Source organism: Bos indicus, chromosome 1, assembly GCF_029378745.1.
Source record: "Bos indicus isolate NIAB-ARS_2022 breed Sahiwal x Tharparkar chromosome 1, NIAB-ARS_B.indTharparkar_mat_pri_1.0, whole genome shotgun sequence".
NCBI classification, from domain to species: Eukaryota; Metazoa; Chordata; class Mammalia; order Artiodactyla; family Bovidae; genus Bos; species Bos indicus.
This window is the reverse complement of record NC_091760.1, coordinates 50,880,618-50,906,802: the sequence shown is the minus strand read 5'-3', so window position 1 is coordinate 50,906,802 and position 26,185 is coordinate 50,880,618. Positions and strand designations below refer to the sequence as shown.

Sequence of the window (26,185 nt, the reverse complement as noted above, 5' to 3'; positions counted from 1 at the left end):
CACTGCAAGGTCTATAAGCCACTGTTCAATGGGTTAGAATTAAAAAGAGAGACTTGTGTTCAGGAAGAAAGGATAACTTCTCTTTTAGGTAGGACAAATCAATACTCACTGAATTGAATTCAGAGAAGTCAATGCTCCTATTTTAGAGTTAAATTCATTTGGCTCTTTTCTCCTGTCAATCCAAAAGGTTTTTTAATTCCAGTCATATTCTGTTAAGGGCCATTATCTTTAGAAAATTATTTTCTCCTAGCTTCAGCTAATTCCTAGCCAGTATATCTCTATCTTGCTAAAATCACATAGAGAATTCCAACTGACTGAAGAATGAAAGTTTGGAGAGTCAGTTGGTATCCTGCCCAGATTTGAGTCTCAGTCTAGGCCAGCCCTGATTTAAGACTAACACAGCAAAATAAAGAATTATAGAATTGAAGATGAGAGATAACTTCAACTTAAATAAAGAAGCAGCTATTGGTATCCATTACCTTGATTTCAGCATTGACAGGTTTTTTTTCACTTTCTCTGAGATTATCTAATTTGTTTGATTTTTTAACCTATGATTCAAATTTGATATTCAAATGCATCAATTTTTGAAACTAGATTTTTGGATTCCTGATATCAGTTTTACTACCAATTTTCTGAGTGACTTTACGCATGTGGCATTCCTTTGCAAAATAAGAATAGGATAAATACCACAAAGAATTGAAATGAAAAATAATAGATTAAAGGGAATTAAAAATTTACTAAAATTAAAACTGTTAGAGAAATGTTTTCAGGTAATCTTTGAATCATCTGAACACAAAACATGGATTAAGTAAGAGCAACATAGTCCTTATCCTCTGTTGATCTTGGAAATATTCCTGTACAAGATAAAGTCTCTGATCCATAAAACATGAAATGATTTAACTGTCAAGACAAGGATTGTAAAGAATGGACACCAGGAAGAAAAAAAAAAGAACCTTATGATGATGATACCAAATGCAAAATAAATAAATAAAACTTACCATAATGCAGTACAGGAAGATGGAATTGAAGATTTTAAACTAATGAAGAATAACTTCAAATTTTCTTACTTTTTTTAATGCCAGAAAGGAAATACTCACTAGCAGAGACATTCAAGGAGTTTACTGTTCTCTCCAGCTGGTTTTCTGCTGTGCAAGTTAATGTAACATTCTCTTCAGGGGAAATGATAATTTTACTATAATACCTGCCATTGATATACGGAGATTCCTCTGTCTGGAAAAAGAAAAGGAAAATGGCTTTAGAAATGGAAATGAATTAAAAACATAGGAAAGAGTAACACTGAATGAAACAGGATAGGTGCGGTGCTCTGCGGCATTATCTGGCATGCAAGGGTATATGTAAGTTCATAGATGAGACCATTTCAGGTTTATAACTACATCAGAGAGGAAAAAGAATAGTGAATCCATACTTGGATTTCTCTTTATGTTTCTATTATTAATTTTAATAATTAAACTAAGCTGTTCTTTTTCAATAGATGCTCGTTAGTTTATATTTTGGCATGATAGTACCTATCTCAAAATAATTAGAGATTAACTCATCACCAGTTTTCTTCTAATAAACTTATGAATTTAATTCTATTTGTAAACTACATCCTCAGTTAGTAGAGCATGAACCTCTTAATCCCAGGGTGATAGGTTCATGCCCTAAGTTGGGTGGTTGCTCTCCTATGTTTAGGGCTTCCCTGGTGTCTCGGCAGTAAAGAATCTGCCTGGAATGCAGGAGATGTATGCAGGAGATGTGGGTTCAATCTCTGGATCAGGACGATCCCCTGGAGAAGGAAATGGCAACCCACTCCAGCATTCTTGCCTATATTCTTGCCTGGGCAATCTCACGGACAGAGGAGCCTGGTGGACTACAGTCTGCAAAAGAGTTGGACGTGACTTGTGGACTAAACAACAAAACTCATTCCCCTCCACTATAACGGTGAATTCTTTTATTTTAAACCATGATACATACGTGCATAGGTATGTATGGTTTTCTCATGGGAAAACCAGACTCTCTTTCTCAATTTATTTGAGTTAAATACAGAGGATGGGTTCTTTTTCAGTGACTAGTGATGAGGGTAACCACTGCTATTTAATTTCTTCAAACATAAGAGACAATTCACATTACTCTCTTCTGGATTCTCAGTCCAACTCCACTAAAGCAAGCATGTACTTGCATTGTTTTCTGAGACATATTATACACACCACGTCCTCTAGTCCTCTATTGCTCTATATGTGCTTTCTTCTCAAATGCATTGTAAAGGCCTTGAGGACAGGAGAGAGCTTCATGATTAGAGATATCATGGAGTCCCTGGGATAGGGGTGGGACAGAGGTATCAGCAGTTGTAAAATAATAGATTCACCATGTGATTGAGGAAGGAACAAATAAAAAAATTATGGCTGGATCAGCACAAGCCTAGGACAAGAAAAATAACATATCACCTAGTGGGCCAGAATCAATCCTTCTCCTTGACAATGAAGAATGGATTATTATTTTTATCCTCATAGTAAGTTCACCTGCTATTTTTCCAATTCCCACCAGTATTTTTCATATGACTTTCTCACTGGACTTTTCTCATATGACTTTTTTTTGTTTTTATTACTTTCTCTCTACAAAATGCCTTTGCCTATTTCTAGGTTGACCTTTTAAATCTTTGTACCTTTTTCTTCATTAAACACTTATCTGATACTTATTTTTCTATTTTTTATGTTTGCATTATCCAGAAACAAAAGGTTTTTTTGATATAATTATTATTAAATTGAACTAGAGAGCAAAAAAAAGAATAGAGTAGAATAGAAACAGTCATTTTTGATGCTAAAAAAGAGATCTAAACATTGTTAGCAATTCAGGTCTTTATTCTGAAATCAAGAGCCTCTTTGTCATCCTCAGGCATATTCTCTTGCTTGTGTGTCCCATCACATATAACCAAATCAGGAAGCATTTGCTTGTGTCCACTCCTTTAGGGACATTCCATACTTGAGTTATGCAAGTAAACATGCATCACCCATAGCTGAAAGAGCCAAAATTCACCAAGTTCTGCAAAACTAGACTACATAAGCTGGACCACTAGCCCACCTTCCCTAGACAGAGAAAGGGTGGACACTTTAAATTATGATTCTGGTTTATGCATGCCTTCTCAGATTTCAACTGAGTCTAAAGCTGGGAAAGAGGGAACACAGAAGATTCAAATAATCAAATGGCTCATGGGGGTATTCCTGAGGAATCTTTAAGTGGCTCCACTGAGAAGAGAGACATGAAGACTGTTGTGGAGAGAATGGAATTAACCAGTATGTCAGTAACCCAAGTTGACTGGCAATTTAATGGGATTACATATCTGAACAGTTTGTGATAAGCCAGATTCTCATATTTTTTTTTCAAAGAGAAAATTATTGGTAGTGTTCATACATCCTTAGCCTTTTACTACTGCAAACTAAAATGGTGTGACAAAGGTACAAATATTACTGTTTGGTTTACATACAAGTTTGTTCAGCAGAAATCATCCTAGATACTATATATTTAGCTAGCCATACTTTGGCCCCAGTACACACAGATCAGACCATTCGTTCACAGTGACTATGTTCTTCACCATTCCCCAGGGCCAAGTCTCAAGAAGAAATGACCCATAATGTGCATAAAAGTAAGCAAAGTGTAAGTGAGGAAGTTCAGGATGTAGGTAATATATACCTTAATGTTTTAATCACCCAAATTTCAGGAATTAGTGACCATGGGGTAATACCTAATTTATATATTTTTAAAATTTATTTTTAATTGGAGGATAATTGCTTTACAATGCTGTGTTGGTTGCTGTGGTACAACAATGTGAATCAGCCTTAAGCATACATATATCCCCCCACTTGAGACTTCCTCCCACCCCCCACCCTATGACACCCCTCTAGGTCATCACAGAGCACCCTATGCTATATAGCAGCTTCCCATGAGATATCCATTTTATACATGGTCATATACGTATGTCAATACAACTCTCTTAATTTGTCCAGATACTGACCACAACAAAATAAGTCTTCCATGCTCCATGACCCTAGGATTTTAAATTTCTCTTTGAGCTACGGTCTTCCTTTGGGAGAAGTTAGCAAAAGCTTCCTCTGAGGACATAGCGTGAATTTCGTGTTGATAATGTTAGCTTACAGTTTAGATACCTAAATAAAACCCTACACTGCACCAAGTACAGCACTCAACAAGAAGACAAATACTTGCTTGGTTTATGACACTTCCACTGCCAGTAATTGTCCACTGTATAGCTGGCTTCGGAAAACCTTCCACATGGCAGATTATTGTTTTAGACAGTCCACTGGGATCAGTTTTCTTTGTCATTTTGATTTGAGGTTTTCCTAAAAATATTACAATTAAAATAAGATGTTGAACTGAGATCATAAAAGAAACAGATATTAAATTCTCAAAGAAAATTTTGAATTGGTGCTCACGTATTTTATTACCTTCTACAATTAGAGTCAACGACTCTCTTTTCTTTAATCCTTCAACCTCTTGCAGAGCTGTTTCACAGACATAGTTTCCAGCATCCTGATAATGAAGACTAGAAAATGATGGGCTAGATCGAAGCTTGACGTTATCCTGATTAAATAAAAAGTTAATTATGTCACATGGCACAATTATAGCTCTCCATGTATTTATTATATAATAATAAAGACTGAAATTATTCTTCTGGGTCTAATGAAAATTTCTTTTCTTAACTTCAAATGCTTTCACAAATAGACTTCCTTTTTCCTCTGAACTTTTAGAGTTAGACAAATCAGAGTTTTATTTCAGACTCTTCCATTTACTGAATTTATATTTGGAACAAGTTCATAAACTTCTGAGATTCAGCTTCCTTACTTGTAAATAGGGTAGTAATCTTACCATATTAAAGACAGTTATCAAGACATGGAATCTATTACAGAACAATTAAGACAAAAATGTTTTTTAAAGAAAACTTTTAAATGGCTTACTATACTAAAATTTCTATGAACAAATAAAATGCAACATTTAACTTTGAAAATAATTTTATATATAGAAAATAATACTATTTACCAGGAATTGAAATGCTCCTAAGGCAACCAAACACAATCTTAAGATTATATGGTCTTTGTTTATTTTTTTTCCATTTCCATCAACTTACCAACAGGCAGGCAACATCGATCAGCACTACTGATATGAGTTATTTAATCAACAACAGTAACTGCAGCTTCTGTGGAAACTGGTTTAACCAAGTGAACTTAGCTTCTCTAGTTCTGAGTAAAACACACCGTGAGTGTTCATATACCAAAAACCTATCAAGCCCTTTGACCATTAACTACCACAAACACATCATGTTAAGTATTCAGTCTATGGAGTGACATTTTAACTATCTGAGCAAATGAAATGTTGTGATGAGGCTGTGTTTAAGAGAAAATGAAATAATAAACTGAGTTTTAAGAGTTAAGATAACAAGTAACAGAGGATCTGGCATGAAAAGAGATCAAAAACCAATAGAAAATAATTTACATTTTCATCTAAAAGAAACTGGAGCAATATACTTCCCACAACTTTTTACAAAGATAATTCTTGTCAACCCCTATTTTAAGTGGTTTGATGTGTTTTTGTCAACTCAATACTGCTTAAGTGCTTCTGCTACATGTCACATTACAGGAATAAACAGACAGGGTGTATACTAGTTAAGGATTTGAGTGGAGGGAACATAGTAACAACCTTTCCCTTTGTTGATAAAGAAAGAAAGTGAATGTGAAGTCGCTCAGTCATGTCCACCTCTTTGCGACCCCATGGACTATAGCCTACCAGGCTCCTCCGTCCATGGGATTTTCCAGGCAAGAGTACTGGAGTGGGTTGCCATTGCCTTGACACAGGGATTGAACCCAGGTCTCCCAGATTGTAGGCAGACACTTTACCATCTGAGCCACCAGGGAAGTCCTGGTGATAACCTTATCTATGTTGATAACCTTAGTTAATAACCTTATCTCAAATCACCAATTTCCAATCCTACTAATCTCACTCTAAAAAGATAACAGCAATGCTTGGGTCCCCAGATAATGACCTACATTTCAGATGATAACAAGAACATTAGCACTCAGGACAGCATATTAAAAAGCAGAGACATTATTTTGCTGACAAAGGTTCATCTAGTCAAAGCTAGTAGTCATGTATGGATGTGAGAGTTGGACCATAAAGAAAGCTGAGCACCGAAGAATTGACGCTTTTGAACTGTAGTGTTGGAGAAGACTCTTGAGGGTCCCTTGGACTACATGGAGATCCAACCAGTGAATTGTAAAGGAAATCAGTCCTGAATATTCATTGGAAGGACTGATTCTGAAGCTGAAGCTCCAATGCTTTGGCCATCTGATGTGAAGAACTGACTCATTTGAAAAGACCCTGATGCTGGGAAAGATTGAAGGCAGAAGGAGAAGGGGATGACAGAGGATGAGACGGCTGGAAGGCATCACCGACTCAATGGTCATGAGTTTGAGCAGGCTCCAGGAGTCGGCGATGGACAGGGAAGCCTGGCATACTGCAGTCCATGGGGTCGCAAAGAGTCGGACACAACTGAGCGACAGAACTAAACTGAACTGAAACACTCAGGAAATACAGACTAAGCTCTTAGTATGTTCCAGGTGTTCTACTACGGCCCAGGGGTGAAAAAAGATCACTACCATCAAGGAGCTACTAATTCATGGAACCCACATTCAAACACTTAAGGTCAGTCTCCAGAAAGGCAGAAGGTTATGTGACTATAGTGGTGTTTATGCTGGGTAAGGCCTGAGCCTGAGCCTCTACTCTGTCACCTATGAGCTCTCTGATTTCTCTCACTTCAAGTTCTTTGAAATAATGTAGGGAACTAACCATTTTCTTGCATATTTCACAGGGTTGTTATAAACACACTGTTAACAACATTATGGGTTAAAACACACTGGAAATTGCTAAAATATATAACTGTATATGCGTGTGTGTCCATATGCATATGTATAATTATTTAGTAAATACACATAATTAAATTAATGCCCCAAACTAAGTTTCAGAGCAACAATTATGGATGCCATAGTGATGTTGAGTACCTCTAAATTTTATTGTAGTAATCTTTATTATCATATATAAAAAAAGAGAGTATGAGTTTTTGTGTATAAACATATTACACATGAATATACAAGAGAAGCCTAAAAGGAGTCAGTCCAAAAGTGGAACATTACCAAGAATATTACTTACTTTCATCCACACCACAGTTGCATTCCTACTGGCAGATATTGTGCATGACACAGGCAGAGCATCGCCAATCTGCTTAGTCACCTCCCCGCTTGGGTTTAAGGACAAATCCAAATCTGTGAAGCAGAAAAATATGCTTGAAATACAACTCCAGAAAGTAAGACAGTCAAAATATTTTTGGAGAAAAAAAATAGATGAAAGAAAGAAAAACTCCTGCTAACTCGAAATTCAGAAGTGATTTATGTGACTGAAATAACTCAAGTGAAGCATAATCACTCTAGTTTTTCAAGCCAGCTTTGAGACCAGTTTGGACAAGTGCGAATGGTCAATTTAATTGATTATGCATTTATATGCAGTTAACATGATTGATGTTTTGAATGCATGTAAGTATTCATCTGGGGTCTATCACCTTCAGAAAAAAATTCTTAAATCATTTCTGGAAGAAAATAAAGATGATGACTAAGTAAATATTATGAGAAGAATTGATAAGACATACCATGGGAAATCAAGTATATTTAGACAGCAGGTGATAAACTAAATTATCATAAGGTGTTTACACGTTTCTTCAGAGAGAACTGACTACAGTAGCTAGATATTAAAAAAAAATGCTATCCCATTTCTCATGCAGTTGAAAATTTAAATTTAATTTTTTTTTTGTTGAAGGATAATTGCTTTATAGAATTTTGTTGTTCTCTGTCAAACTTCAACATGAATCAGCCATAGGTATACATATATCCCCTCCCTTTAGAACCTCCCTCCCATCTCCCACCCCATCCTACCCGCTAGGTTGATACAGAGCCGCTGTTTGAGTTTCCCGAGCCATACAGCAAATCCCCATTGTCTATCTATTTTACATATGGTAATGTAAGTTTCCATGTTACTCTTTCCATACATTTCACCCTCTCCTCCCCTGTCCCCATGTCCATAAGTCTATTCTCTATGTCTGTTTCTCCTTGTTGCCCTGAAAATAAATTCTTCAGTACCATTTTCCCAGATTCCGTATATATGCATTAGAATACGATATTTATCTTTCCTTTTCTGACTTACTTCACTCTGTATAATAGGCTCTAGGTTCATCCACCTCATTACCACTGGCTCAAATGTACTCCTTTCTATGGCTGAGTAAAATTCCATTGTGTATATGCACCATAACTTCTTATCCATTCATCTGTCTATGGACATCTAGGTAGCTTCCATGTTTTAGGTATTGTAAATAGTGCTGCAGTGAACAAAGGGATACATGTGTCTTTTTCATTTTGGTTTCCTCAGGGTATATGCTTAGGAGTGGGATTTCTGGGTCATATGGTGGTTTTATTCCTAGTTTTTTAAGGAATCTCCAAACTGTCTTGCATAGTAACTGTATCAATTTACTTTCCCACCAACAGTGGAAGAGGATTCCCTTTTCTCCACACACTTTCCAGCATTTACTGTTTGTAGACATTTTGATGATGGCCATTCTGACTGGTGTGAGGTGATATCTTATTGTAGTTTTGATTCGCATTTCTCTAATAATGAACAATGTTGAGAATCTTTTCATGTGCTTATTAGCCATCTGTATGTCTTCTTTGGAGAAATGTCTGTTTAGGTCTTTTCCCCATTTTTTGATTGGGTTGTTTGTTTTTCTGGTATTGAGTTGTGTGAGGTGCTAGTATACTTTGGAAATTAATCCTTTGTCAGTTGTTTCATTTGCTATTATTTACTCCCATTCTGAGGGTTGTCTTTTCACCTTGCTTATAGTTTCTTTTGCTGTGCAAAAGCTTTTAAGTTTAATCAGGTCCCACTTGTTTACTTTTGTTTTTATTTCTGTTACTCTAGGAGATGGGTCACAGAGGAACTTGCTTTGATTTATGTCATCAATTGTTCTGCCTTTGTTTTCCTCTAAGATTTTTATAGTTTCTGGTCTTACATTTAGGTCTTTAATCCATTTGGAGTTTATCTTTGTGTATGGTGTTAGGAACTGTTCTAATTTCATTCTTTTATATGTAGCTGTCCAGTTTTCCCAGCACCATTTATTGAAGAGGCTGTCTTTGTGTCATTGTATATTCTTGCCTACTTTGTCAAAAATAAGGTACCCATAGGTGCATGGGTTTATTTATTTGCTTTCTATCTTGTTCCATTGGTTTATATTTCTGTTTTAGTACCAGTAGCATGATGTCTTGATGACTGTAGCTTTGTAGTATATCTGAAGTCAGGAAGGTTGATTCCTCCAGCTCCATTCTTCTTCCTTAAGACTGCTTTGGTTATTCGGGGTCTTTTGTGTTTCCATATGAATCATGAACTATTTTGTTCTAGTTCTGTGAAAAATGCCATTGGTAATTTCATAGGGATCACAATGAATCTGTAGGTTGCATTTGGTAATATAGTCATTTTCACAATATTGATTCTTCCTACCCAGGAACAAGGAACATCTCTCCATCTGTTTATGTCACCTTTGATTTTTTTCATTAGTGTCTTATAATTTTCTGCGTACAGTTCGTCTCCTTTGGTAAGTTTATTCCTAGATATTTAGTTATTTTTGTTGCAATGGTGAATGGGATTGATTTCTTAATTTCTCTTTCTGATTTTTCATTGTTAGTATATAGAAATGCAAATGATTTCTGTGCATTGATTTTGTATCCTGCAACTTTGCTAAATTCACTGATTAGCTCTAGTAATTTTCAGCTACTTTCATTAGGGTTTTCTATGTACAGGATCTTGTCATCTGCAAACAGTGAGAGCTTTATTTATTTTCTGATCTGGATTCATTTCTTTTTCTTCTCTGATTGCTGTAGCTAGGACTTCCAGAACTAAGTAGAACAATAGTGACAAAAGTGGACACCTTTGTCTTGTTTCTGATCTTAGGGGGAGTGCTTTCAGCTTTTCACTATTGAGAATAATGTTTGCTGTAGGCTTATCATATACGGCCTTTACTATGTTGAGGTAGGTTCCTTCTATGCCCATTTTTTGAAGAGTTTTAATAAATTGGTGCTGAATTTGTCAAAGGCTTTTTCTGTATCTATTGAGATGATCGTATGGTTTTTATCTTTCAATTTGTTAATATGGTGTATCACATTGATTGATTTGTGTATATTGAAGAACCTTTGCATCCCTGGAATAAACCCAGCTTGATCATGGAGTATGAACTTTTTGATGTTTTGCTGAATTCTGTTTGCTAAAATTTTTTGAGGATTTTTTCATCTTGTTCATCAGTGATATTGGCCTGTAGTTTTTGTGTGTGTGTGTGTGTGTGTTGTCTTTGTCTGGTTTTGGTTTTAGGGTGATGGTGGCCTCATAGAACAAGTTTGGAAGTGTTTCTTCCTTTGCAATTTTTGGAAAGAGGATTAGAAGGATAGGCATTAGCTCTTCTCTATTTGATAGAGTTCTCCTGTGAAGCCATCTGGTTCTGGGTTTTTGGTTTTTGGGAGATTTTTGATCACAGCTTCAATTTCAGTGCTTGTAATTGGGTTGTTCATAATTTCTATTTCTTCCTGGTTCAGTCTTGGAAGATCAAAATATTCTAACAATCTGTCCATTTCTTCCAGGTTGTCTATTTTATTGCCATATAGATGTTCATAACAGTCTTTTATAATCCTTTGTATTTCTGCATTGTCTGTTGTAACCTACCCTTTTTCATTTTTAATTGTGTTGTTTGCTTCTTCTCTTTTTTTCTTGATGAGTCTGGCTAATGGTTTGTCAACTTTGTTTATCATCTCAAAAATCCAGCTTTTAGTTTTATTAATCTTTACTACAGTTTCTTTCATTTCTTTTTCCATTATTTCTGCTTGGATCTTTATGATTTCTTTCCTTCTACTAATTTTGGGATTTTTCTGTTCTTCTTTTTCCAGTTGTTTTAGGTGTAAAGTTAGGTTGTCTATTCAACGTTTTTCTTGTTTCTTGAGGTAGGATTGTATTGCTATAAACTTCCCTCTTAGAACTGCTTTTGCTGCATCCCATAGTTTTTGAGTTATCATGTGTTTATTGTCATTTGTTTCTAGAAATTTTTTGATTTCCCTTTTGATTTCTTCAGTAATCTGTTGGTTATTTAGGAATGTGTTGTTTGATCTCCATGTGTTTGTGTTTCTTACACTTTTTTTCTTGTAATTGATATCTAGTCTCATAGTATTGTGGTCAGAGAAGATGCTTGATGCACTTTCAATTTTCTTAAATTTACTGAGGCTTGATTTGTGACCCAAGATGTGGTCTGTCCTGGGGAATGTTCCATGTGCACTTGAGAAGGTATATTCTTCTGCATTTGGATGGAATGTCCTGAAGATATCAATGACATCCATTTCATCTAATATATCATTTAAGATTTCTGTTTTCTTATTAATTTTCTGTTTTGATGAACTGTCCATTGGTGTGAGTGGGGTATTAAAGTCTCCTACTATTATTGAGTTATTGTTAATTTCTCCTTTTATGTCGGTTAGTCTTTGTCTTATGTATTGAGGTGCTCCTATGTTGGGTGAATATTTTCAATTGTTATGTCTTCCTCTTGGATTGATACCTTGATCACTATGTAGTGTCCTTCCTTATCGCTTGTAATCTTCTTTATTTTAAGGTCTATTTTGTTGATATAAGGATTGCTACTCCAGCTTTCTTTTGCTTCCCATTTTCATGGAATATATTTTTCCATCCTCTGATTTTCAATCTGTATGTGTCTTTAGGCCTAAAGTGGGTTTCTTGTAGACAGCATATATATGAGTCATGTTTTGTATCCATTAAGCCATTCTGTGTCTTTTGGTTGGAGCATTTAATCCATTTACATTTAAAGTAATTACTGATATATATTCCTGTTGCCATTTTTTTAATTGTTTGGGGTTGATTTTGTAGATCTTTTTTCTTCTGCTGTATTTCTTGACTATATAAGTCCCTTTAACATTTGTTGTTAAGCTGGTGTGGTCATACTGAATTCTCTTAACTTTTGCTTCTCTGAAAAGCTTTTTCTTTCTCCATCAGTTTTAAATGAGAATTTTGCTGGGTACAGTAATCTTGGTTGTAAGATTTTTCCCTTTCAGTACTTTAAATATATCCTGTCATTCCTTTCTGGCCTGTAGAGTTTCTGCTGAAAGATCAGCTCTTAAGAATATGGGGTTTCCCTTGTATGTTACTTGTTGCTTCTGTGCTGCTTTTAATATTCTTTCTTTTGTATTTAGTCTTTGTTAGTTTGATTAGTATGTGTCTTGGCATGTTTCTCCTTGGGTTTATCCTGTATGGGACTCTTTGTGTCTCTTGGACTTGAATGACTATTTCCTTTTCCATGTTGGGGAAATTTTCAACTATAATTTCTTCAAAAATTTTCTCATACCCTTTCTTTTTCTCTTCCTCTTCTGGGACCCCTATAATTCGAGTGTTGGTACATTTGATATTGTCCCAGAGGTCTCTGAGACTATCCTCAGTTCTTTTCATTCTTTTTACTTTATTTTGCTCTTCAGAAGTTATTTCTACCATTTTATATTCCAGCTTACTGATTCATTCTTCTGCTTCAGATATTCTGCTACTTATTCCTTCTAAAGTAGTTTTGATTTCAGTAATTGTATTGTTTGTCTTTGTATGTTTATTCTTTAATTCTTCTAGGTCTTTGTTAATTGATTCTTGCATTTTCTCCATTTTCTTTTCAATATTTTTGATCTTTACTATCATTATTCTGAATTCTTTTTCAAGTAGTTAGCCTATTTATTTCCTCTTCTTTTATTTGTACTTCTCGTTCCTAGTTTGTTCCTTCATTTGTATAGTATTTCTCTGCCTTTTCATTATTATTAACTTATTATATTTGAGGTCTCCTTTTCCAAGGCTTCATGGAAAGTTGAATTCTTTCCTTCAAGAAGGTTTAATTTTTTCTTCCTTTTGGTTTCTGCCATCCTAAGGTTGATTCAGTGGTTTGTGTAAGCTTCTTATAGGGTGAGATTTGTGCTGAGTTTTTGTTTGTTTTTTCCCTCTGATGGGCAAGGCTGAGTGAGGTGGTAATCCTCTCTGCTGATGATTGGGTTTGTATTATTTTTTTGTTTGTTGCTTAGATGAGGTGTCCTGCACAGGGTGCTACTGGTGGTTGGGTGATGCTGGGTCTTGTATTCAATGGGTTTGTTTGTGTGAGTTCTCACTATTTGATACTCCTTAGGGTTAGTTCCCTGGTAGTCTAAGGTTTTGGAGTCAGTGCTTCCACTTCAAAGGCTCAGGGCTTGGTCTCTGGTCAGAAAAGAAGATTCCACAAGTGGTTTTTTAATGGCATTAAGTGAAATTAAAACAAATATCCAAAAATGAGAAACCAAAGATGAACCCCAGACAAATGGCAGTTACAAAATCAGGCAAATAATAATTAAGATAATGGAATACACACACATATATATATACCCATGAGCAAAGTCAAAACTGTCCAACAAAAATAAAGTACAGCTGATTTACCCAGCAAACAAAGGAAATAAAAAATTATATTTACCAGTTAAGAACAAAACTAACTAAAGCACAAACTCAAAAAAAAAAAAAAAAAGAAAAACTAAAGCAAGGTGCCAAATGAGGAATAAAGCTATGAAAACAAAACTAATAAATATGTTGAGAGGAAAGAAAGAAAAAAAAGAAAGAATAGATATGCAAAGTTACACAGAGGTAGATGAAGATTTATACTTATTAAAGATTAACTGCAAGGGGAAAAGAACAGTAGGAAAGGCAAACAAAGGAATAAATGTAGAGAAAATATAATAGGTTTAAAAAAATTAAAATTAAAATTATTAAAAGGAGAAAAGAAAACAAAACAGAACAAAAACAGAAGAAGAAAGAAAAAAAAAAAAAAGGAAAGGAAAACTCCACCGAACTTCAAAAGCCCAATGAAGAGGCAGAGCTTTATAACAACAATAAAAAGTGTGACGGAATATATACATATACATCTATAAGCAAAATCAAAACAGTCCAACAAAAATAAAGTACAGTCGATTGACCCAGCAAATAAAGGAAATCAAAAATTATATCTACCAGAACAAAACTAACTAAAGCACAAACTGGAAAACAAAACTAAAGCAAAGTGCCAATTGGGGAATAAAGCAATGAAAATAAAACTAACAAATATGTTGAGCAGAAAGGAGAGAAAGAAAAAAATATATATGCAAAGTTAAATAGAGGTAGATAAAAAAGATTTATATATGTTAAAGATTAACAAGGGGAAAAGAACAGTAGGAAAAGCAAACAAAGGAATAAATGTAGAAAAAATAATAATAGTTTTTAAAAAATTAAAAAGAAAAAAAGAAAAAAGAAAAAAAAATAGGAAAACTCCACAGAACGGCAAAAGCCCAACATAGAGGCAGAGGTTTATAACAATAAAAAAATGTGACTGTGAAAAAAAAATCTCAAAAGCTTAATTGGATTTCATAGTGCCAATAAAACAGACAACTACAACAGAGGGGGTTCAAAAAAGGAAACAAAAAGAAAAAAATCCAAAAGATTCTACAGAACAAGTCAAAACATAAGAATAATAAATGTTTTTCTTGAGTCGCTGCTGTCAGGGTCTTTACCCTTGCTGGGAGTCACTGTCTACCTTACCTCCCTAGGATGCCCTCCAACACTGTGCTGATCTCTGGACCTGCTTTGGGCAAAGCAACTCAGATTCAACTCAGATTCTGGTCCTAGTCCTGTGTGTTCTTGCCTCCAATGTCCACAGCTATCAGAACTAGTGCATTTTCTTTTGTGGAAGCTCTCAATGACCTTTTATATATTCCATAGATACAGAGTCTGCCTAGTTGATTGTGTGGATTTAATCTGTAGTTTGCACAGCTGGTGGGAAGGTTTTGGGTCTTCCTTAGCCACACTGCCCGTGTGTTTCAATTGTGGTTTTATTTCCACCTCTACACCTGGGTCATCCACTGAGGTTTGTTCTTGAGGCTGCCCTGGAGGACTTGGATTTGTCCCTGTGAGGGCCAGGTGGAGGTGGTGCAGCTGCTTGGGTCGCAGGGGTTCTGGCAGCAACAGGTACCCAGGGGAGTTGGCAGCTAGGGCAGCAGGGAATATAGCGCTCTAGAAGGGTATGGCAACCAGTATTGGCCAATATGCTCCGGTATTCTTGCCTGGAGAATCCCCCTCCCTGACAGAGAAGCCTGGCAGGTCACAGTCTACAGGGTCTCAAAGACTCGGACAGGACCGAAGTGACCCTGTGTGCATAGACGAAAGACTTTTTTGGCCTGTGGCAGCTCTGCCCCAGTGAGAGTTGAGTGTGAAGGTGGCGCAGCTGTTTGCCTTGTGGGGACCCTGGCAGTGCCAAGTGTGCAGGGACACAGACTGCCTCCGCTGCAGGAGTTATGGCCCTATCAGGGTCTTTTTTCGAGCCTCTTGTAGCTGGCGATCAGAAGGTCTCTTTGGCAAGTCTTTCTCCATAGCTCCACCCATTCAGGCGTTTAGTGGGTTCCCTTGCCTGGGGTCCGTCTGTGTTGTTCGGCACATAGAAGGGCCCCCTAGCTGGGGTCCTACTGTGTAGATTGGTGTGTCAGGTACTTACAGGGGCACCCTGGGTGGGGTCCTACTCTAGTTCTGCACCTGGGTGGGGTCCTACTTTGTAGTTCAGTGTGTCAGGTGTTTGATGGGCCAGCGTCTGTATTGTTCAGCTGCTGATGCTGGCAAGTGGGGAGAGAGGCTATGGTGATGGCTCCACCCCCTACATGTGACTCAGCATTATTGCCTTGCTTCCATGGCTGCCTGGCTTTCCTCCACTGGCATTTCCCACCACGATCTCCTCCCTCACATCCCCTCGATCTGTCTCTCTGCAGTCAACAGTATCCCTTGCTCTGGGATTGCTCCACAATTTCTAAACCCAAGCTCCCAGCCGCTGCACCTTCCAGGGGACCAGCATTCCTGTTTGGGATGTGTATGGCTGCAGCAAGGACTGTCTGATTCTCATTCCATTTTGACTGCCACAGATCAGCTGTTTCACTCTCAGCCTTAAATGCTTCTCCTCTAACTTAGATAATTGCCTTGATGTAGGCCTCGGACCACTGCTTCAGTTCCCCTACACAAGAAGTGCAAGTCCAGTGCTACTAACACTCCTGTTTTTTCCCCTAGTTTCTTCATCCTACTGAGCTTGGCATGGTTTTATATAATCTTTTCCACTGATCAGGTACTCCTGTCTGCTCTCAGCTGGTGTTCTGCATGCACTTCTGTGTCTGAAGGTGTATTCCTGATATATCCGTGGAGAGAGATGTGTTCCACATCCACCTACTCCTCACCATCTTGTTCTCTCCAGTTGAAATTTTAAATAAGACTTATTGTTAGGTACATTGTCAGCAGATACCATTTTTTAAAAACACAGCATAAACACATCTAAGGAAGTATAATCTTTCAGATGGGAAGTAATTTCTATAAAAAACTACTGTCATAGTATGATTTGTATGAGGAAAATCCAGTTCAATAGAACCTTTATTGTACAGCTACTAGGTTCCAAGCACTGACAGGAGATACTGAGATGAATAATGAGCTTACAATTCACAATTTGAGGTAGAGGTAATATGCACTCTATGTGATGACACTACATAGCAGCATGAAATCAGTACCTAATGGTAAATGTGTTATAGATTAGGAGCTCAAGAAATATTTGCTGAAAAACTAGAGTAAAGGCTACAGACAGAGGTACAAGCAAAGACTTATAGGAGAGTGGACAACAGAACCAAACTGGGTTTCAAGGCAGTAATAAAGGTTTTGTATGGGAGGTGATATCTGTCTGTGGCCCCTGATGGTTGAGAAGGGCTTTGATAAGTGGAGATGTTGGTAAAACTCCTGCCACATAAGTAAAGGCAAAGAGGTGAGAGAGGGTGGTGGATTTCACAATGGTGAGTAAAACGGTATCAGTGGTTAAAACACATGGAAGATAAACCTATACAAGTAATTAAGGCTAGCCTATGAGGGACTATGCTTGCCATACTAAGTAAAGTGAAAGTACTAGTCTTTGCAACCCCATGGACTGTAACCTGCCAGGCTCCTCTGTCTTTGGAATTCTCCAGGCAAGAATTATGGACTGGGTAGCCATTACCTTCTCCAGGGGTTCTTCCTGACCCAGGGATTGAACTCGGGTCTCCTGCATTGCAGATGGATTCTTTACTGTCTGAGACACCAGGGAAGTCCATTTCAATTTGGTGATTTAGATGTATTCATTCATTAGTTAAATAAACATTCAGAGATGACAAAGCCTATTAGACATTATTAGAGTTATTGTATGCATCTGTGCTAAGTTGCTTCAGTCGTGTTCAACTCTGTGCGACCCTATGTACTGTAGCCAGCCAGGCTCCTTCTGTGTCTATGGGATTCTCCAGGCCAGAATACTGGAGTGGGTTGCCATGCCCTCCTTCAGGGAATCTTCCCTACCCAGGGACTGATCCCATGTCTCTTAAGTCTCCTGCACTGGTAGGCATGTTCTTTACCAGTGGCATCACCTTGGAAGACTGCCATATGGAGTTGGGACTCTATCCTATGGCAGTGGGGATTTGCCATTGCACCTTGTCCTTCCCGTTGGTTTTTCATGTTATAATCACAATTTGTTGATTGTTTGCAACATTATTTTTAATACTTGTTTCACCTACTAGGCTATAAGCATCATGAGGGTAGGGACCATGACCTGAGTTGTCACTGTGTATCCACAGTGCCTGGCACATTGTAGTCCTTCAAAAACTATTGTTGAATGAAGTGAAGAAGCATGTTTCTCAGTTTCTCATTAATATAAAAATATACATTATCACATAGAAAAGTGGAGTTTCCTCAGACAATTTTGTTGAGTTATATTTAGATGAGAATTCAATTCAGGTTGAGTTAAAGCCTTTATTAGTTGGACAGATAACTTGCCAGTGAGAAGACAGAAGTTTTTTTAAAGAATGATGATGGAGTTTGAAAGCTCAGATGAAGAATCTATATGTGAATGAATCAGCAGAGGACTAGTACTTCAGCAACTATGATTCTGTGGACTGAAAGCCTAATGAGAGGTCTGTTCTGCTATCATGTGCAAGTGCTGGTGGGCACTTCTCTATCCACTCCCTTTAGTCATCTATGAAAAGAAAACAAATCTTGATTTTTTGGAAACAATTTAGGATAAGTAGGCTAAAGTAGGATTTTTATGTTTTCATTTCATGTGAAAGTGAAAGTGTTAACTGCTCAGTTGTGTCTGACTCTTTGCAACCCCATAGACTGTAGTCCTCCAGGCTCCTCTGTCTATGGATTTTCCAGGCAAGAATACTGGAGTGGGTTGCCATTTCCTTCTCCAGGGTTCATTTCATGTAATTTAGAGGAAAATCTTGATTTACTTGCAATGTTGGTAGCTCAGCTGGTAAAGAATCTACCTGCAATGCAGGAGACCCGGTTCAATTCCTGGGTCAGGACGATCCTCTGGAGAATGGATAGGCTATCCACTCTAGTATTCTTGGGCTTCCCTGGTGGCTCAGCTGGTAAAGAATCCACCTGCAATGCAGGAGACCTGGGTTCAATCCTGGGTTGGGAAGATCCCCTGGAGAAGGGAATGGCTACCCACTCCCAGTATTCTAGCCTGGAGATTCCACGGACTGTATAGTCTATGGGGTACCAAAGAGTTGACACGACTGAGCAACTTTCATTTTCTTCACTACTTTACCTTTTAAAGAGCAATACAGGCTTTAAAGCCCAGTGTTAGAGCCTACCTTGCAAAACCTAAATGTATTTAAATTAAATTTAATTAAATTGTGCTGAAATTCAATTAAACTGTTGCATGCTTTTAATTTTTCTTTTTTTTTTTAACCACAGCTGATCACTGAGTTATTATGCAGCTGCAGCCAAGCCTTGTGCCTAATCCTTCTGCTCTCTTTCCCTTTCTGCCTGATATCCAGGTGGGTTCTGAGTAGCTAGTATCTCTTAAACATAACCACATTGTACCATCTCTAAGCACTGGATTATTGATTACTGGTCCAAAGATCTCATGAGCAATGATTACAGAAAATTATTCCACAGGCAATTCTATTTACTGGTTATATTCCCTCACTTCACTTCTTTTTCCCTATGGAGCAAACTGAATAAATGATCCCAGGACAGAATAGTTCTCAGAGAAAAGGTAGCACAGTTGTTATCTGAGAAGTTGCTGCTTTCTCTCTAACTTGCCCCTGATGCCAGACACATTCTGATTTGTTCGACATGAAAATGAGCAAACAGAGAAGTAGCTTGGTTGTGAATCTTAATATTCAACTGTCACCACAGTGCCCTCCAGGGTGTGCTCCCAACATGAGACACTCAAAAGCAACCGTCTGGTTACTCTATTCCCCAATGTACTGCCTTACATCTCCTTCAGAGTTTTAACTCCTCTTCTACATGTTTTCCAAGCATTATCGGTAAAGTGAAAGATTTAGAAACATTTTCTCAGAACAGTTTCTAACATCTCTTTCCACTTTGAAACAAAGAAACACAATGAATAGGATTGTAATGGATCATGTCTAAAGAAACCTTACTGTAATGGGTCATGGCTAGAGGTGTTGTTGGGTACAATGGACTTATTAAAAACTTCCATCTATATCTCTAAGCAAAACTGACATTTGCCCAAAGAATGCTGTGAATTCTAGTGTCACCAGGGAGAAGTTCAAATTAGTTGCCCATTTCTACAATGCATTGGGTACATCAGTACTATAGACAGTCAGGAATTACAAAAAAGAGAATTGAAATAAAGGTCTATTTTCTATATATATTTATTATTTTAAATCTCCGGGAATAAATATAACTTTTGGAGCATCTTGTGTATAAAAGAGGGTTAAAAAGTATGTCCATGGTGATTTTCAAGTTATGTTTCCAGAAAATTCTTGTCCTTCTGTACAGAGACCATTAAACAACTCTTGGTGGTATCTACCTCCTCCTCCAAAGGAGGAGGTAGATATTCAACTTTGAGTCTATTCAACTTTGTGTTGCTTGGGTTGAGGGATTAAGAGTACTCTGTAAATTAAAAAAGATACTTAATCTATACTTTTCTAGGCCAAATGAAAAGTTTTTAAACTTCAAGAATACTCTAATATTAACTTAAAATATAAAACAATTTGTTACTTTAAGGTATATGTATTGTTGTTATTGCTCCTCTCGGCTGCTGCCCCTGATCTCGGACGTGGGGTAACTCCTCCTGGTCTTGGACTCTGACCTCGGATGCAGGGTAGCTCCTCCCAGCCGCCGCCCCTGACCTCGGATGTGGGGTAGCTCCTGTTGGCTGTTCCTGCGCGTCAAAGCCTGGCACTCTTGGCCACTGACCCTGACCTCGGACGTGGGGTACTCCTCTTGGCTGCCTCCTCTTGGGCATGGGGTCCTCCCGGCTTTTGCCTCTGACCTCAGACGTGGGGTAGCCACCAGCGCTAAATGCGCCGGTTGCAGCCGCCTGCGCCGGAGGCCAGGGGCAGGGGCCGGGAGGACCTACCCCACGCCCGAGGCCAGGGGGGGCACCCAGGAGGAGCAACTCCACCTCCAAGGAGTGGTGGCTGTGCGGGCACAGGAGGGCCTAGAGGAGCTATTCCACGTTCAAGGTCAGAAGTGGGGGCAGCAGTGAGGAGATACCCCTTGTCCAAGGTAAGGAGCAGCGGCTGCGCTTTGCTGGAGCAGCCGTGAAGAGATACCCCATATCCAAGGTAAGAGAAACCCAAGTAAGATGGTAGGTGTTGCAAGAGGGCATCAGAGGGCAGACACACTGAAACCATAATCACAGAAAACTAGTCAATCTAATCACACTAGGAGCACAGCCTTGGCTAACTCAATGAAACTAAGCCATGCCCATGGGGCCACCCAAGACAGGTGGGTCATGGTGGAGAAGTCTGACAGAATGTGGTCCACTGGAGAAGGGAATGGCAAACCACTTCAGTATTCTTGCCTTGAGAACCCCATGAACTATATGAAAAGGCAAAATGAGAGGATACTGAAAGAGGAACTCCCCAGGTCAGTAGGTGCTCAATATGCTACTGGAGATCAGTGGAGAAATAACTCCAGAAAGAATGAAGGGATGGAGCAAAAGCAAAAACAATACCCAGTTGTGGATGTGACTGGTGATGGAAGCAAGGTCCGATGCTGTAAAGAGCAATAATGTATAGGAACCTGGAATGTCAGGTCCATGAATCAAGGCAAATTGGAAGTGGTCAAACAGGAGATGGCAAGAGTGAACGTTGACATTCTAGTAATCAGCGAACTAAAATGGACTGGAATGGGTGAATTTAACTCAGATGACCATTATGTCTACTACTGTGGGCAGGAATTCCTCAGAAGAAGTGGAGTAGCCATCATGGTCAACAAAAGAGTCCAAAATGCAGTACTTGGATGCAATCTCAAAAACGACAGAATGATCTCTGTTCGTTTCCAAGGCAAACCATTCAATATCACAGTAATCCAAGTCTATGCCCCAACCAGTAACGCTGAAGAAGCTGAAGTTGGACGGTTCTATGAAGACCTACAAGACCTTTTAGAACTAACACCCAAAAAAGATGTCCTTTTCACTATAGGGGACTGGAATGAAAAAGTAGGAAGTCAAGAAACACCTGGAGTAACAGGCAAATTTGGCCTTGGTATATGGAATGAAGCAGGGCAAAGACTAATAGAGTTTTGCCAAGAAAATGCACTGGTCAAACACCCTCTTCCAAAAACACAAGAGAAGACTCTACACATGGACATCACCAGATGGTCAACACCGAAACCAGATTGATTATATTCTTTGCAGCCAAAGATGGAGAAGCTCTTTACAGTCAACAAAAACAAGACCAGGAGCTGACTGTGGCTCAGATCATGAACTCCTTATTGCCAAATTCAGACTTAAATTGAAGAAAGTAGGGAAAACCACTGGAGAAGGCAATGGCACCCCACTCCAGTACTCTTGCCTGGAAAATCCCACGGACAGAGGAGCCTGGAAGGCTGCAGTCCATGGGGTCACTGAGGGTTGGGCATGACTGAGCGACTTCACTTTCACTTTTCACTGTCATGCATTGGAGAAGGAAATGGCAACCCACTCCAGTGTTCTTGCCTGGAGAATCCCAGGGATGGCGGAGCCTGGTGGGCTGCCATCTATGGGGTCGCACAGAGTTGGACATGACTGAAGTGACTTAACAGCAGCAGCAGCAGCAGGGAAAACCACTAGGACATTCAGGTATGACCTAAATCAAATCCCTTATAATTATACAGTGGAAGTGAGAAATAGATTTAAGGGACTAGATCTGATAGATAGACTGCCTGATGAACTATGGATTGAGGTTCGTGATATTGTACAGGAGACAGGGATCAAGACCATCCCCATGGAATGGAAAAGAAATGCAAAAAAGCAAAATGGCTGTCTGGGGAGGCCTTACAAATAGCTGTGAAAAGAAGAGAAGTGAAAAGCAAAGGAGAAAAGGAAAGATATAAGCATCTGAATACAGAGTTCCAATAGCAAGGAGAGATAAGAAAGCCTTCCTCAGCTATCAATGCAAAGAAATAGAGGAAAACAACAGAATGGGAAAGACTAGAGATCTCTTCAAGAAAATTAGAGATACCAAAGGGACATTTCATGCAAAGATGGGCTCGATAAAGGACAGAAATGGTATGGACCTAACAGAAGCAGAAGATATTAAGAAGAGGTGGCAAGAATACACAGAAGAACTGTACAAAAAAGATCTTCATGACCCAGATAATCACGATGGTGTGATCACTCACCTTGAGCCAGACATCCTGGAATGTGAAGTCAAGTGGGCCTTAGGAAGCATCACTACAAACAAAGCTAGTGGAGGTGATGGAATTCCAGTTGAGCTATTCCAAATCCTGAAACATGATGCTGTGAAAGTGCTGCACTCAATATGCCAGCAAATTTGGAAAACTCAGCAGTGGCCACAGGACTGGAAGAGGTCAGTTTTCATTCCAATCCCAAAGAAAGGCAATGTCAAAGAATGCTCAAACTACTGCACAATTGCACTCATCTCACACCTTAGTAAAGTAATGCTCAAAATTCTCCAAGCCAGGCTTCAGCAATATGTGAACCGTGAACTTCCTGATGTTCAAGCTGGTTTTAGAAAAGGCAGAGGAATCAGAGACCAAATTGCCAACATCCGCTGGATCATGGAAAAAGCAAGAGAGTTCCAGAAAAGCATCTATTTCTGCTTTATTGACTACGCCAAAGCCTTTGACTGTGTGGATCACAATAAACTGTGGAAATTTCTTAAAAAGATGGGAATACCAGACCACCTCACCTGTCCCTTGAGAAATTTGTATGCAGGTCAGGAAGCAACAGTTAGAACTGGACATGGAACAACAGACTGGTTCCAAATAGGAAAAGGAGTACGTCAAGGCTGTATATTGTCACCCTGCTTATTTAACTTCTATGCAGAGTACATCATGAGAAATGCTGGGCTGGAAGAAGCACAAGCTGGAATCCAGATTGCTGGGAGAAATATCAATAACCTTAGATATGTAGATGACACCACCCTTATGGCAGAAAGTGAAGAAGAACTAAAAAGCCTCTTGATGAAGGTGAAAGAGGAAAGTGAAAAAGTTGGCTTAAAACTCAACATTCAGAAAACGAAGATCATGGCATCTGGTCCCATCACTTCATGGGAAATAGATGGGGAAACAGTGGAAACAGTGTCAGACTTTGTTTTTTTGGGCTCCAAAATCACTGTAGATGGTGACTGCAGCCATGAAATTAAAAGACACTTACTCCTTGGAAGGAAAGTTATGACCAACTTAGACAGCATATTGAAAAGCAGAAACATTACTTTGCCAACAAAGTTCCATCTAGTCAAGGCTATGGTTTTTCCAGTGGTCATGTATGAATGTGAGAGTTGGACTATGAAGAAAGCTGAGCGCCAAAGAATTGATGCTTTTGAACTGTGGTGTTGGAGAAGACTCTTGAGAGTCCCTTGAACTGCAAGGAGATGCAACCAGTCCATTCTGAAGGAGATCAGATTTCTGGGATTTCTTTGGAAGGAAATATGCTAAAGCTTAAACTCCAGTACTTTGGTCACCTCATGCAAAGAGTTGACTCATTGGAAAAGATTCTGATGCTGGGAGGGATTGAGGGCAGGACAAGAAGGGGGTGACAGAGGATGAGATGGCTGGATGGCATCACCGACTCAATGGACGTGAGTCTGAGTGAACTCCGGGAGTTGGTGATGGACAGGGAGGCCTGGCGTGCTGCGATTCATGGGGTTGCAAAGAGTTGGACAAGACTGAGCGACTGAACTGAACTGAACTGATTGTTGTTATTGTTTAGTTGATAAGTTGCATCCGACTTTTTGTGACTCCATGGACTACAGCAAGCTAGGTTCCCCTGTCCTTCACTATCTCCCAGAGTTTGCTCAGATTCATGTCCATTTAGTTGTGATGCTATCTAAACATCTCATGCTCTGCTGCCCCCTTCTTCTTTTGCTTTCAGTCTTTCCCAGCATCATGGTCTTTTCCAGTGAGTTGGATCTTCGCATCAGGTGGCCAAAGTATTACAACTTCAGCTTCAGGATTGGTCCTTCCAATGCATATTTGGGTTGATTTCTTTTAGGTTTGACTGATTGGATCTCCTTGCAGTTCAAGGGACTCTCAATATCTTCTCAAGCACCCCAATTCAAAAGAATCATTTCTTTGGCACTCAGCCTTTTTTATGGTTCAACTCTCACATCCGTACATGACTACTGGAAAAACCATAGCTTTGACTATATAGACCTTTGTCTGCCAAGTAATGTCTCTGCTTTTTAGTACACTGTCTAGATTTGTCAGAGCTTTTCTTCCAAGGAGCCAGAATCTTTTAATTCTATGGCTGCAGTCACCATCTGAGGTGATTTTTAACCCAAGAAAATAAAGTCATCACTGTTTTCATTGTTTCCCCGTCTGTTTGCCATGAAGTGATAGGACTACGTGCCATGATTTTCATTTTTTGAACGTTGAGTTTTAAGCCAGCTTTTTAACTCTCCTCTTTCACTTTCATCAAGAGGCTCTTTAGTTCTTCACTTTCTGCCATTAGAGTGGTAACATCTGCATATCTGAGGTTGTTGATATTTCCCCCAGCAATCTTGATTCCAGCTTGTGATTCACCCAGTGCAGCATTTTGCATGATGTACTCTGCATATAAGTTAAATAAGAAGGATGACAATATACAACTTTGATGTACTCCTTTCCCAATTTGGAACCAATCCATTGTTTCATGTCCAGGTCTAAGTGTTGCTTCTTGACCTGTATACAGGTTTCTCAGGAGGCAGGTAAAGTAGTCTGGCATTCCTATCTCTTTAAGAGTTTTTCACAGTTTGTTGTGATCTACGCAGTCGAAGGCTTTAGTCAGTGAAGCATAGTCAGTGAAGCAGAAGTAGATGCTTTTTCTGGAATTCCCTTGCTTTCTCTATGATCCAACGAATGCTGGCAACTTGCTCTGGTTCCTCTGCCTTTTCTAACATCAGCTTGTAAATCTGTAAGTTCTCAGTTCACACACTGCTGATGCCTTTCTTGAAGGATACTGAGCAGAATCATTTGAAATGAGTACAGTGTGTGGTAGTTTGAACTTACACACAAGAACTATACAAAAAAGTTCTTAATGACCAGGATAACCACAACAGTGTGGTATCATTCACCTAGAGCCAAACATTCTGAAGTGTGAAGTCAAGTGGACCTTATGAAGCCTTGCTACAAACAAAGCTAGTGGAGGTGATGGAATTCCAGCTGAGCTACTTCAAATCTTAAAAGATAATGCTATTAAAGTGCTGCACTCAACATGTCAGCAAATTTGGAAAACTCAATAGTGGCCACAGGACTGCAAAAGGTTAGTTTTCATTCCAATCCCAAAGAGAGCAATGCCAAAAAATATTTTAAAAAAGATACACATGAATATTTTAATACCACAAATTGAAGACATTTAGATAGGAGACAGAGGTTTATCACTGCCAACAGTTACAATTATTAGATCTGTTCAAGATTTTAATACTGTAGGGCAAATTTAATATTGTAGGGCAAAGGGTAACATCAGATATGCAGATGTTACCACTCTAATGGCAGGACCAAATTTGGGTTCACTCTGATGGTCTCTAGTATATCTATCGAAATCACATTATTTAAG

The 26,185-nt window shown here is 38.7% G+C and overlaps 1 protein-coding gene across 2 annotated transcripts in view; it reads right to left on the bottom strand.

Moving 5' to 3' along the window:
- The window catches only part of ALCAM (activated leukocyte cell adhesion molecule), a 228,948-nt gene that overhangs the window by 23,033 nt on the left and 179,730 nt on the right, over positions 1–26,185 (bottom strand). For both annotated transcript variants that reach the window (XM_070787179.1, XM_070787191.1), the window contains exons 9-12: positions 7,213–7,325; positions 4,458–4,593; positions 4,215–4,352; positions 1,098–1,226 (exon numbers count right to left, since the gene is read on the bottom strand). In XM_070787179.1, coding sequence (XP_070643280.1) covers positions 1,098–1,226; positions 4,215–4,352; positions 4,458–4,593; positions 7,213–7,325 — 516 coding nt within the window. The remainder of the gene's footprint in view (positions 1–1,097; positions 1,227–4,214; positions 4,353–4,457; positions 4,594–7,212; positions 7,326–26,185) is intronic.